Genomic DNA, 12,905 nt, shown 5'->3' on the forward strand with positions numbered 1-12,905 from the left:
TATTAATAAAGGTTGAAATTAAATATTTTTTTGTTTCAAAGTTGAAATCAAGTCATATTCACTGCCAAGTCAGTTAAAAAATTTTCACATTATTGTTATTTCTTACTTTATTCAATGTTTTTGGTCAAATTCCAAATTTTCTCTCAAACCGTATATTTTTTTTTATTATAGATAGTATTTATTTACCTCATGATGTGCTGCAAAACCTAATTAATCACGAATTTCTAGTTTTATGTACTCTTGTCTCCGATTGTACCTCCCAAACATCCTTAAGGAGTCTGACAACTGTTTTATCTACCTACGAATATATTCTTCATTTTCGAGTAGTCGCAAAACATTTCAATTTAATGAAACAATTGTTATTTTTTTATGGTCTAACACCTTGTTTTTGATTTTAGATGTAAAATAACTACACTGTAAACTGGAAAAAAAATCGTCTGACAAAAATGTTGCTCCATTGCGTTTCACAAGGAGCTAATTTTATCTAGCCCTAATGTCACCTAAAATAAGAAAAATCCCCCCCCCCCCCGTGACATACACAGATACAGGAAAATTGTACATACGTTCATTTTGAGAAAAAAACTTTTGAAACCTTTTTTATTAGGTACACACACTTCGTATTCCTACAATATCTAAATTCACCGACACAAAACACACACATTCAATGTTTTCATCTTTTATAGAATTTCAAAACCGAAATTAAACTTAGCGTATCCACTTACAAAATGAGTTTAACTTGTTTACTTACCGCACCACTTCCACCAGCAACGGTTTCATAGAAGCCCCATGTACCGTCGCCGAATGTAATGTTATTCATACAACCCTGAGATGCAGCGCAAACCATAAACGCTTTCAAAACAACGTCGACAATCCTCTGGGATGTTAGAACATTACCGCCAACAACCGCTGCATTTTCACTTGGATCCAGTATCGAACCTCTCGGTATAATCACCTTAACTGGCGTCAGACAACCCTACCACGATGAAACCCACATATATTACGTACAATCATTACATTTTGTTGCCTTGTTCAACGTAAAATGCAAAGCAATTTTAAGAACAGAAACTTTGGAAAGTTGGTTACTTTAGAAAAAGAAAGCACTTAAGACAATAAATTTTTAAACAGAAACAAAGGTAACTTCAGCTGCTCCAATTTTTGTAACTCAAATTAAAAATTCACCTGTATATACAAAATATTTACAAAAAAAAAGGCTTTCCATCGTCTATGTATTTGTGCAGAATAAATAGAATGGAATAGTTCCGATAAAAATTTTAGAGGGTGCTGAGTGCATCCAGGGTAAAAGGACTTCTCCAAAGATGATATTATCCCACTCTGCATCATTAGATTTTTACCAATGATTTGGGCATGAGACGGGTCGCCGCGAAATTCTTACCAAAATTGCTCAATTTCGACCAAAAACAGTATCGCATTAACATCGCTAAGGAGCTGTTGGGCGCTATCCGTGACGACATAAATTTGCTCCAGAGGGTCATAACTGGTGACGAATCATGAGTTTATGGTTATGACATAGAAACGAAAGCTCAAGCATCCCAATGGAAGCTGCCGCACGAGTCAAGACCGAAAAAAGCGCGCCGAGTTAGGTCGAATGTGAAGGTTTTGCTTACAGTTTTCTGCGATTACAGCGGCGTGGTGCATCATGAGTTCTTGCCATAGGGTAGAACGGTCAATAAGGAATATTACCTGCAAGTTATGCGTAATTTGCGCGAAGCAATCCGCCAGAAACGCCCGGATTTGTAGAAGGACAAAAATTGGCTTTTGCACCATCGTTGCTTGTGCGCGAATTTTTGGCCAAAAACAACACACTAATAATGCCCCAGCCACCGTATTCTCTAGATCTGCCCCCCTGTGACTTTTTCTTGTTCCCGAAACTGACGAGGCCCGGGATAGGACGACGCTACGCTACAATTGAGGAGGAGGAGCTGAACAAGATCACAAAAAATGATTTTTTGAAGTGCTTCGAGGATTGGAAAAAAACGTTAGCACAAGTGTATAATATCTGGGGGGGGGGGTTACATTGAAAGGGACAAAATAGATATTCATGAACCTCGCAGTTATACCTAACAGTACACTTATTCTGTCTTGAGAGTTTATTATATCATTATTAGTCTTAATCCTGATTTTATTGTTACTCGTTTTAGGGGATTGTTTGATAACCAAGGTAGCTATTAATTGAATTAAAGATAATTAGCTATCCCTCATAACATTTAAGAAAGAAACTGAATATCGAAAATATATTTTTGTTATTTGAGCTTAAACTACCGTTTACATCTTGTAATTTGCTATTTTTTTTAGAATTCCTTCTAACTGTATACGTAACAATTTCATTGTATGACATTATATTTTGCACAGACAGCGACGACAGCCTTCGTTTCGTTTTTCGCAATCGTGAAATCGTAATCGCCACCTTTTCCGTCGTTTTTTTCTAATACCAGATTCGCAAGTACAAGTCTGACTATCTTTCATTCTCAAGCGACTTCTACTTCTAGTTCTTGAACGTACGGTACTGGTACTCGAAGTTGTGATTGCTTTGTGTCTTTTGTTATATACACATTTCTTTTTCCGTTTCATTTTTGGCGCCGTTTTAGCCATATCTCTGTATTTCTTCTTTTGGTCGTCGGTGAGCTTACACCAAACTTTAGCCCCTTTGACAGCGCTCTGAGCGGCATTAAGATTTTTATTATCGGCCCTGAAGTCGATAAGGAAATTGAAGAATGGGTTTCTAGTTATCTTTCCCTTTTTCTCACTTGAGCCTACACATTTACTTGAAGAAATGACATTCCCTTTCTTCTCTTCCAACAGATCTGCATGATACTTCGGCTGATATGGAAACTGGTTAGCGATACAATTCCTGCAATGACGCCCGTAATAAAGGGGATCATCGAAAAAAGTTTGGGTTCCTATACCGTCTAATTTGAAACCACAGTTATAACAACAACTCATCCTATTCATCTCAATAACATACACAAACACAAAGGTCTTTTAACGTGAGATAAAAAATTACTTGTACAATTTTGAAACATTTATGACAAATGACATTTAATTTTGGTTAGACATGGGTGGTTATTTTAATACAACATTCAAAACTTCGCACATAATATTTTTTAACTGATACTAGTTTTGGTCTTACCATTTAAGTAACTTCCAAAGAAACATAAAAATATTTTCGGCATTTCTGTGTCTTTCGTTAGACGCACAGGGCACAACCATTTTAGATATTGTGAAAAACAATTTCAATGTAATCTACTGCAAATTTGGAGAATTGTCCAAATAGTGTTGTCTTTATTTATTTAAGAATTGCTTTCTATTTACTATTACCTCATTTCAGAGTATTTTTGTACCTAGTAGGTTTCTGTCAATTTCATATTAAGTCAGTAAACGACATGTGGAATTAAATTGGAAGTTCAGAAAATAAATACTGTAACACGCTCTATTAGCCTAGCAATATTGATTGTGAGACCAAAAATAAATTCAGGTTTGTTCATTGTGTATGTATGGTGTTCATGTTATATACATATATGTATGTATAGTGGTGTCGAAACTGCCAAATGGAATCGCGATATAGATCTCATTTGATCTCATCAGTACGCCGTAAACAGTTTCCACAAAATACGTACGTATGAGGATAAACGATTACGATCATTGACATTGGTCATTCTGTTTCATGTCGATACCCTAACTATCAAAATAGGGATTCGTCAAATAGTTTAATTATTACAACTTATTTTCTGATAATATTTACTCCAATATTATTGAGACGTGCCACGTCAGCAATGGCGTAACAATAAGGTGACAGAAAGGGCAAAAAATACAACGAACCCCCAGTCTGAGGGGCCCCCGATCCGAGAGGTCGCGTAGACAGGAGGACAAAATTTGGTAAAAAATATTAATTTTGTATTTGATCAGTTTATGTTAGGTATTAACTAAAGAACTTACACGAATTATACAAATAAATTATCAAGATTTGAACACATTCATAAAAAAATATATCGCTCATGCTGCTTGGGGAATCCCCGCTTTCAATTTTTGAAGGACGTCCAGGCGCTACGCTAGAGTCAAAAGTCAGTAACTTTTTACGAAATTCATTCAGGGCTCGAGAAAGCTTGGTGTATATATATTGATATCTTTCTTTACTTCGTGATTGATAATGACAAAACTACAATATGAAGCTTTTTTATCAATGAATTTGTCACACAATACGCCACTGAACGTCAGTGAAAGCTATCATCGACTAGAAAGAAATGTCCCTTTTTAACGGTGGCTATTCAGTTTTTTTTTTACATTAAATGATACGAAATATAAAAAAAAAGAAGAGCGCGCTTTCGGTTTTATCTACAATCGATTATTTCTTTTCGACATTTTACGCAAAGCCAGAATATTATGGTTGCAGAAAATTTCTTACCTGATTCAATGGAATTTCATGCCCCACCATACATCTCAAACAATATATTAAAGCGGACAATGTAATTGCCTTTGGAGCGTTACAGTTTCCCCATACCTCTGGACCCGTTCCTCTAAAAATAAAGTGAAATAATTGAAAAATAAATAACAAGATTTGGTCAATGAAATTTTCTTTCTTCAAACGATTCGCCGTTCTTTGCTGGAGAGCACATTCAAACGGCATGTGAGTGTACTAAATGTTTGAAAGTGGAAAATTCCATTAACCACGTCAGAAAAGTCCGGGAAACGTTCTACAATCAATACACCCTTCCCGTGAAAGCCTATAAGACTAATGTACCAGTGGCGACACGTGCCTTCGAAAATAAAGGAAGAGTTGCAAAAAAAAAACGAGAAAAACTCAACTTTGAATTAGGTACAGTTTGTTCTTGCTTACGTCACCGTTGTCATAGCAACCCGCTCGCGCTGGCAGAGATGCGACAGCTATGCGCCTAACTCTTCACTACTTTGCTTGTGTATTATGTATTTTATATTAGGACCATTATGAGATAATTGCACATACCTTTTTATATGAAATTGATTTATTTATTGTAAAACGAAAAACTAAATAACGAAAATTTTATTTATTTTATGGAAAAAAGTTTTGAATCCCAAAAGCTAATGACGGTTGAAGAGTTTTTCTTCGTTTTTCTTTTCTAACTGATCTTAAGAATTACTTTGAGATTCAAATTTAAGGTCAAATTCATTTTTTGGGTAAAAATCGTCATTTCCATTAATGAGCCTAGCCCTTTACAGGTCCCTACAAAACCTCATGATGTTCATGATTTTTGCAAAAACCTTTCGACCAAAAACTAAGGTCAATGTAAAATGTCAGATTAGTTTTTATTGCATTTAACCATGTGATTAACTTATGGACTTTAATGACGTGTAGGTATTAACGGTACTTATTGGTAGAAAAAAAAGTTAATACATCATCAATTTTATAAAGTATTAAAAACTTTGCCTTTGATGTCCTTTGAAAAGGAATTATCTTATAAATGAAGTGCGTAAGTCCTATACTTGGTTAAATACGGAGTTTTCTTTTAGTTTCTGTGTCTAATATAAAAAATTGAGATGTTCATTCAGAAAAGTTCAACCTGACCCTAAAGTGTGCTAAAAAATTATTCTCGAAGTTACCAGGAATTAGTCATGGGCTAGCAAGAGAAGTTAATTCATTATTTAATTTTTCATAAACAAACGAATTAGGATTAAGGAAAAAGGATTAGGAGAACTTACGTAAAGTCACAAAGGGCAGTTCCTTCAGTTTCATTCAACGAAACTTTAAGTTTTATTAAAGATCCGTCGTCCATCCTGTCATCCGCTTCTAAAACGTTCTTGTTTGTTCTTTTCATCGTATCTCTCGCCACTTCCCGCAACATGTCTCTGACAGCAAGTTCTGCATTTGTTTGAATATGTCCCATGTATGCTTGAACCACATCTAAGCCGTAGAAATCTATAAGTTCGCGCACAAGTTGAATGCCTTTCTGACTTGCTGCGACCTGAGCTCTTAAATCCGAAATGTTGTCTTTTATGTTCCTGCCCCCAGCATTAAGTATAATTTCTGTAACTTTTTCTTCTTGGAATCGACCATGTTCTAACAAGAGGAATGACTTAAATGCTGCTCCTTCTTGATCTAAACTCGTTGAATGTGGAGGCATTGATCCAGGAGTAATGCCACCGATATCAGCATGATGACCTCTGGATGCCACGAAGAAGACTGGTTCTTTTTCCTCCCTAGACAACAATAAATTACCTATTATTTCATTATTGATTAATTAATAGAATTCATTAGTATATTTGCCTATAGAATACTGGAGTAATTACGGTGAAATCGGGTAAATGAGTTCCTCCAGCTTGAGGGTGATTGGTTAGAATAACGTCACCATCATAAAACTGTTTTCTGTGTTTCATTTGAAATTGAACGGCTTCCTGCATAGAACCCAAATGCACTGGTATGTGAGGAGCATTTGAAACTAAACCGCCATCAGGTCCGAAAAGTGCGCATGAAAAATCCAATCGCTCTTTTATATTTGTCGAAATTGAGGTTCTTTGCAGAATTCTGTAACAAATTTTTGGGAAAACTACTTTTGATTTATTTTTTTTCTGCATACCTAGGATTTGTAGATTTAGAAAAAGCTTTTGACGATATTAAATGGGACAAGATGTTAAATATACTTAAATATGTAGGGATGAGTTACAAAGATAGAAGAGTGATACTCAGTTTATATAAAGAGCAACAGGCAGATATAGAGCTAGGGATGCAACGTAGAGAAGTAAATATTAGGAAGGGAGTCAGACAGGGATTCACACTGTCGCCGTTACTTTTCAATCTATAGATCGAAGACGCGATCAACATCACGGCGTTGTATGGGTGCGAAACATGGACAGTGGACGCGGCGGAAAAGAAAAGGTTAGAAGCCTTCGAAATGTGGTGTTATAGGCGAATGATGAGGATAACGTGGGTAGAAAAGGTTAAAAATGAAGAGGTATTAGAAAGAATAGGAGAACAGAGGACTCTATGGAAGTCAATAAAAAATAGGCGAGATAGGTTGTTATGATACCTTCTCAGGCATGAAGGTCTAGTCAGAGACATATTAGAAGCAGAAGCAGGAGTTAGAAGGGGTAGAGATAGACCAAGGTTAGATTACTGTACGCAAATAGTTAAGGATGTGAGTTGTTCTAATTTTAGGAAAATGCTAGTTTAGCTCAGGATAGGAAAGAGTGGAGGTACGTGTCCAATCAGTCTTAAGACTGACGACCTTATGATGATGATGATCAGTTTACCTCCCCATTTGCTCTGCAATGCTCATAAACCTGTGTCCAAAAATACTCAGCTGAACAGCATCCTTCTCCGGTCCTATCTTCTTTATTTCTCCGCTACCAATTGTAATTTTGACATCCTTACGTTTTGTTATAAATGCCGTACAGAAGGGTTCCACAACTGTGGTACTTAATTTGTCCATAATAATAGCAGGTCCGTTAATGGTATGCCCTGGTAATAAATTCTCTAAGTGGTACACGTTTGTATTTTTGAAACCATCACTGAAATAAACCTGAGTCTGTTTCGTGATTCCTGGAGACCCTTTAACTTCCACTTCTTCTATTTCGATATTGAATCTCGTTTTGCCAACTCCTCTCATTCTAATATCGTCCACCAATATTGCCCTGTTATCAATTGTGAAGCCAAATTCCGTTCTATAACGTGTCAAGAAGCTCTCTAAAAAGTTTCCATATTTTGAAGTGTTTTTATTTGAAGCTGTACACATTAGAGCAAAGTCGGTTCCTTCATATCGCATATGTAAATACGGTTCTAATTCGATGTCGTCGTCAGAAAATCCTTGAGCTCTTAGTTCACTTCTACATTTTTCTCCTAAAGCGTCAAATCTTTCGTCGAAAAACGAGAAATTTCGGGATTCGTAGATTTTAGAAGATGGCTCCTGAGCTTCTTGAACTACATCTGCCAAAGCCATTCCATAAGCTGACAGAATACCTGAAATACAACGTCTTCTTAACCAATTCGAATTAAAAAAGATCTAAAAAATTCACAGCATTTCGAAAGGAAACGATTGTTGATTTAATTTAAATGTCTCGTACCGGCATACTTATGAATAAACACAAAAGGCATTCCCAACGACCTAGCAATAGCACATGCATGTTGCCCTCCTGCTCCTCCAAAGCATGCCAGAACATGTTGGGACGTGTCGTAACCTTTAGCTTGTGTTAATGCCCTTATTGGACGACACATTGCTTCGTTTGCAACGTCAATAAATCCCATTGCAACTTCAAAAAGAGTCATTTCTTTCTAAAATTCATACGTATTTTTTTTTAGTTATCAATCTAGCAACAATAGACAGTTTTTTTTTAAATTACCTTGTTGCCTTCTTGTTTTATGAATGCATTGACTTCGTCAGTTAATTTCTGAAATTCCTTTAATGTTGTATCTTTGTCAAGGGCTTCGTTTTCGTTAGGGCCAAAAATTTTGGGGAAATATTCCGGGAGAAGTCTGCCCAATACTAAATTAGCATCTGTTACAGTTAACGGGCCTTTCTTTTTGTAACAAACAGGACCTGGATGGGCTCCTGCAGACTCTGGGCCTACTACAAAAAGCCCTGACCTACAAGTATTTAATATTCTTCAAAAACAATTTACTGTTCACGTGGATCCACAAAAATGCCAAAATTTACAGCCAAAGAACGTTCCCTAACTTACATTTTAATGACCAAAAATAAAATTCAATCTCAAAACATAGCAATTTTCTTCAAACTTGACATTAGATGATCGGATTTGTTTTCAGATAACAGTTTTACGAAAATTTCGTATAATGTTTTATTAAGAAGAAGATTCGTTTACCTAAAGAATAACATTGAACCACCGCCCGCAGCAACGGTGTTAACATCTAGTTGTGGAGCTTGTATTGTTACCCCTGCTGTTGTACTTTCATACACGTGTTCAAATTGGCCAGCGAAACGGGATACATCTGTTGATGTTCCTCCCATATCGAAACCAATAACGGGTAAATCAAACTCCTTTTGCCATGTTGTAGCAGCGTACCTAATATTACACGACATTGTAACAAAATTTCATGCTTCTATTCTGTCCAAATGACTGAATTCAGTTTAAATAAAGATTGGTTGAATTCATACTATTGCCGAGTCAATAAGATGGAATTGATAATAGTTTTCAACGAATAACACAAATCTGTGAAACATTTTAAATTTTATGGTCAAATCGAATTTGTGAAACTGAGTAAAATAAAACACTACAACCCTAAATTCCACATAAAATATTTTTAAAATATGCGGTTTTAGAGTAATTGAGTGTCAAAAAGCGTATTTGGGTTTTTAAAACATTTTGGGCTATAATGTTTTATTTAATCGAATTATTTCCATCCAATTCCAATTGACTTTTTATAGATCTGTCTTAGGGTAATAAACACAGGGAAATTATATTCAAAAAGGGGGTAAAACGTTATTTATTTATTAAGAAAAAACAGTCAACGTTTCGACCTAGTTATTGGGCTTTCGCAAGGCTAGTTCTTTTAAGTAAATGAACTGAACTAGTCAAACTTTTTGAAGTGAAACTTCTTTACGCACGGTAGGGTAAGTTCGTTTCATGCGAGTTGCTATGTAACGAAATCATGCAACGGATGTCCCCGCTCTATTCGGCCACGTAGTCGAGTTCGTAGTGGGGATCGCTTGAGCCGTGAGCGCGCTTTAATTCAACGTTCGTTACAGGCAACTCCGGCATGTATAGTGTAAAATTTAAATTTATAGTGTACAAATAATACCATTAAACCAATTCCTTAACCCCTAATCCGGTATATTTGTGTGTTTGAAGAAGTTTCACTTCAGTAGCGTGTTACACGTTGTATTTTTGAAGTGAAACTTTTTACGCACGGTAGGGCATGTTCGTTTCATGCGAATTGCTATGTAACGAAATCATGCAACGCATTTTCCCCCGCTGTCTGTCCCTATATATGCTTAGATCTTTAAAACTACGCAATGGATTTTAATGCGGGTTTTTTTAATAGATAGAGTAATTCAAGAGGAAGGTTTATATGTATAATACATGCATAATATAATAGATAAACATTGATAATTTTAGAGGTTTGTAATGTGATGTCGTAAATAAACACATTTTTTGCGCTTACATTGCAAACGCTGGCTGAACCCTTCGTGATAGATCAAAATAATATACTACAGTATTGTACACCTTAAAAAGGTCTACAAAAAAGTCCGGGATGGTATATGTCTATTTCTTAGGGATAACCCACAATAACCACTTTTTATCCTTTACTTTTTAAGAGAAATAATGGCTTATTTACGAAGCGATTTTAAGCAATACAGCATTAATCCTTATCCAATTAAGTACTTTTAAATACATTGTACATTTAATATAGATCAATATGACCTTTTACAGCATGTAATTTAAATGGATATTTTTTTATAACGGTACTTGTTCATTGACCAAGTAAACTAATTTAGTCGTTGTATAAATAAAAATGGCGATGTTTATTTTATATCATCAATTAAATAAAATGATTAGACCAAGAAAATCTTTGTGCTAATAAGTGTACATAAAATGTATTAACTGCTAAAAACCTTAATGGCCTATTGTCTGTAAAACTTAAACCAGAGTTTTCTTTTCGTTAAAATATCTTATTTTACAATAACCAAACAACGATGTGATAACTACAACAATTATTACCCAACAACACCACCAGCAGGTCCCGAAAGAATAGCTTTTGCGCCATTAAATTTTTCCATGTCAGTTAGTCCACCATCGCTCTGCATGAATAAAACCGACGTTTCTTCTAAATTGTTTTTAAATCCGCTCACAAACCCCTTGAGATACCGTTTCACGTGTGGGGTTAAATATGCATCAGCCGAAGCAGTGAATCCCCTAGGAACAATACGGACCATAGGCATAACTTCGTGCGACAGAGAGACGTGAGTGAATCCTGAAAATGAAAAATCAACAAAAAATAATTTTATTTCGAAATCAAGACGGTAGAGCTTTCCGACCTAATTCATTAGCAATCTGACCCACTTCTAATTCGTGTTCAGTAAAACTGTAACTGTGAACAAATGCTACGGCGACACTCCTGATATTTTTTTCTTTTAATTTCTGCAATTTATTACGAACTTCTTCCTTGTCTAATTCATGAACAACATAAAACGTTCCTCCCGATTTCGTTCCCACCGAGCGCCACTTAGACGCTTTTTCTCCCAATTTGCACTTATCAGATAACACCGGAATTACCCTGCAATTTATTTCAACAACTTCAGAGTAAAGAACTTCGGGACGATTAATATCCTGAAACATTGAAGTTGTACTAGGCAAATGCTTAAAGTATATCAAACCAAAAGTCCTTACGAGTTCAAATATTTTCGGGCGAGCTTGATTTCCTATAAGCAAAATATCCCTGATACCGGCGTTAGTAACCAGGGCCATTTTCTCTCCTTTTCTTTCTAAAAGGGCATTTGTAGCAACTGTGGTTCCCATTCTTATCCAATCGATAACCGAACCATCAATTAACTCGTTTACTTTCAATTCAACTCCCGTTTCCTTTAATGAATTGTATAAATTCAATTAATTTAACAGTAGATATGTTTCCGGAAATGTATGAAATCTAGAAAATGTATACAATTCCTAGGAAATCTATATAATTCCGAGGCTATTTAGGAAATCTATAGAATATTATTTCAAAGATTTTTTAATACACACATATCCTGGGAAATGTATACATTTCCTAGGAATTNTCGAGAAACGTAGCTCGTATTTAACCTTACAAAAGGATTTTTATTTAAAGGAAACAGAAAAAAGTATATTACCGGAAATGTATGAAATCTAGAAAATGTATACAATTCCTAGGAAATCTATATAATTCCGAGGCTATTTAGGAAATCTATAGAATATTATTTCAAAGATTTTTTAATACACACATATCCTGGGAAATGTATACATTTCCTAGGAATTATATGAAATTCCAATATTTTACTAGCAAATGTGTGAAACTAATGCTTTATGTGAATAAAATGAATAATACGTTAGTAAACTGAGAATCAAAGTTATCTGTGTTTACGCGGTTCTAGTGCGATAGCCTGATATATATGCATTGGTGACGTTATGGTATGGTTATTAGGTAGTTTTTTGACAGATTGATGTTTCTTTAATGCCCCTGCCCCCTGTTTTCGAAAAGTATGCTTCATTATGGTCTCCGCGCCCAATACATCTACTTGAAAATGATCAACATTATCACCTCTACAATATACTAAAAATTCAAGGTCATCGTGTTTGCTGAAACAAAGATTACCTCGTCACATTATTCTAACATCTAACATATCAGCCTGCTTTCGGCGGGCAGGGGCATTAAAGAAACTCCAGTCTGTCATAAATCTCCCTAATAAAACAATGACGTCACCAATGGATACATTTAGTTACATCACCAACCAGCCTGCCGTATTATTGCCTGTTTGCTAGTATTACCTGTAATACATATGGGACTAATAATAATGATGTTAGCTTAGAATTCGAAAGAATTAAAAGTGTTTATTAAATAAAATGAAATACAAAATGAACATATCATAAGTTCGTACAAATTCGATCCTCTACAACCGCTGTCTTCGAGAACTGATTCAACTCTCCCCCGCAAGACTGACCGTAATGTTTTTGAGACCCTCGGTCAAGTATACCCTCTCTGTCTCTCTTTACCCCAACGTTGCACGTGTCAATTTTTGTCACTTTCTCACGGTACCTTCAGTCAGCTAATAAAACCGTACGGTTGGAGAGGACGCAGTAGTTTTCTTAAAGTTTATTGCTTAAAAATATTTTGCTTCTTATTCTAAACATACGGATAACAATTACTTAATCCCTTAAAATTACAAACTATTCCTAAATTACTTTAAGCCTACCATAAACTAAAAAGCACGCATTCCCGATACTACATT

General features: G+C 35.4%; 1 protein-coding gene and 1 long non-coding RNA gene across 4 annotated transcripts in view; one reads left to right on the forward strand and one right to left on the reverse strand.

Annotated features, from left to right (window-relative positions):
* Window positions 1-12,905, forward strand: part of LOC108742404 — a 93,113-nt gene that overhangs the window by 56,674 nt on the left and 23,534 nt on the right. The window lies entirely within an intron of this gene.
* The window catches only part of LOC108742395 (5-oxoprolinase), a 49,401-nt gene that overhangs the window by 20,165 nt on the left and 16,331 nt on the right, over window positions 1-12,905 (reverse strand). The window contains exons 2-12 of one of the 2 annotated variants that reach the window (XM_025976384.1): window positions 11,332-11,523; window positions 10,980-11,271; window positions 10,663-10,915; window positions 8,806-9,006; window positions 8,326-8,569; window positions 8,050-8,257; window positions 7,240-7,945; window positions 6,257-6,514; window positions 5,692-6,189; window positions 4,421-4,532; window positions 749-973 (exon numbers count right to left, since the gene is read on the reverse strand). In XM_025976384.1, coding sequence (XP_025832169.1) covers window positions 749-973; window positions 4,421-4,532; window positions 5,692-6,189; window positions 6,257-6,514; window positions 7,240-7,945; window positions 8,050-8,257; window positions 8,326-8,569; window positions 8,806-9,006; window positions 10,663-10,915; window positions 10,980-11,271; window positions 11,332-11,523 — 3,189 coding nt within the window. Of the gene's footprint in view, window positions 1-748; window positions 974-2,761; window positions 2,870-4,420; window positions 4,533-5,691; window positions 6,190-6,256; window positions 6,515-7,239; window positions 7,946-8,049; window positions 8,258-8,325; window positions 8,570-8,805; window positions 9,007-10,662; window positions 10,916-10,979; window positions 11,272-11,331; window positions 11,524-12,905 lie in introns of those variants that run through there. The other variant, XM_025976385.1, reaches the window with a different exon arrangement.

This window comes from Agrilus planipennis, unplaced genomic scaffold (assembly GCF_000699045.2).
Source record: "Agrilus planipennis isolate EAB-ADULT unplaced genomic scaffold, Apla_2.0 scaffold332, whole genome shotgun sequence".
In the NCBI taxonomy this organism is placed as follows: domain Eukaryota; kingdom Metazoa; phylum Arthropoda; class Insecta; order Coleoptera; family Buprestidae; genus Agrilus; species Agrilus planipennis.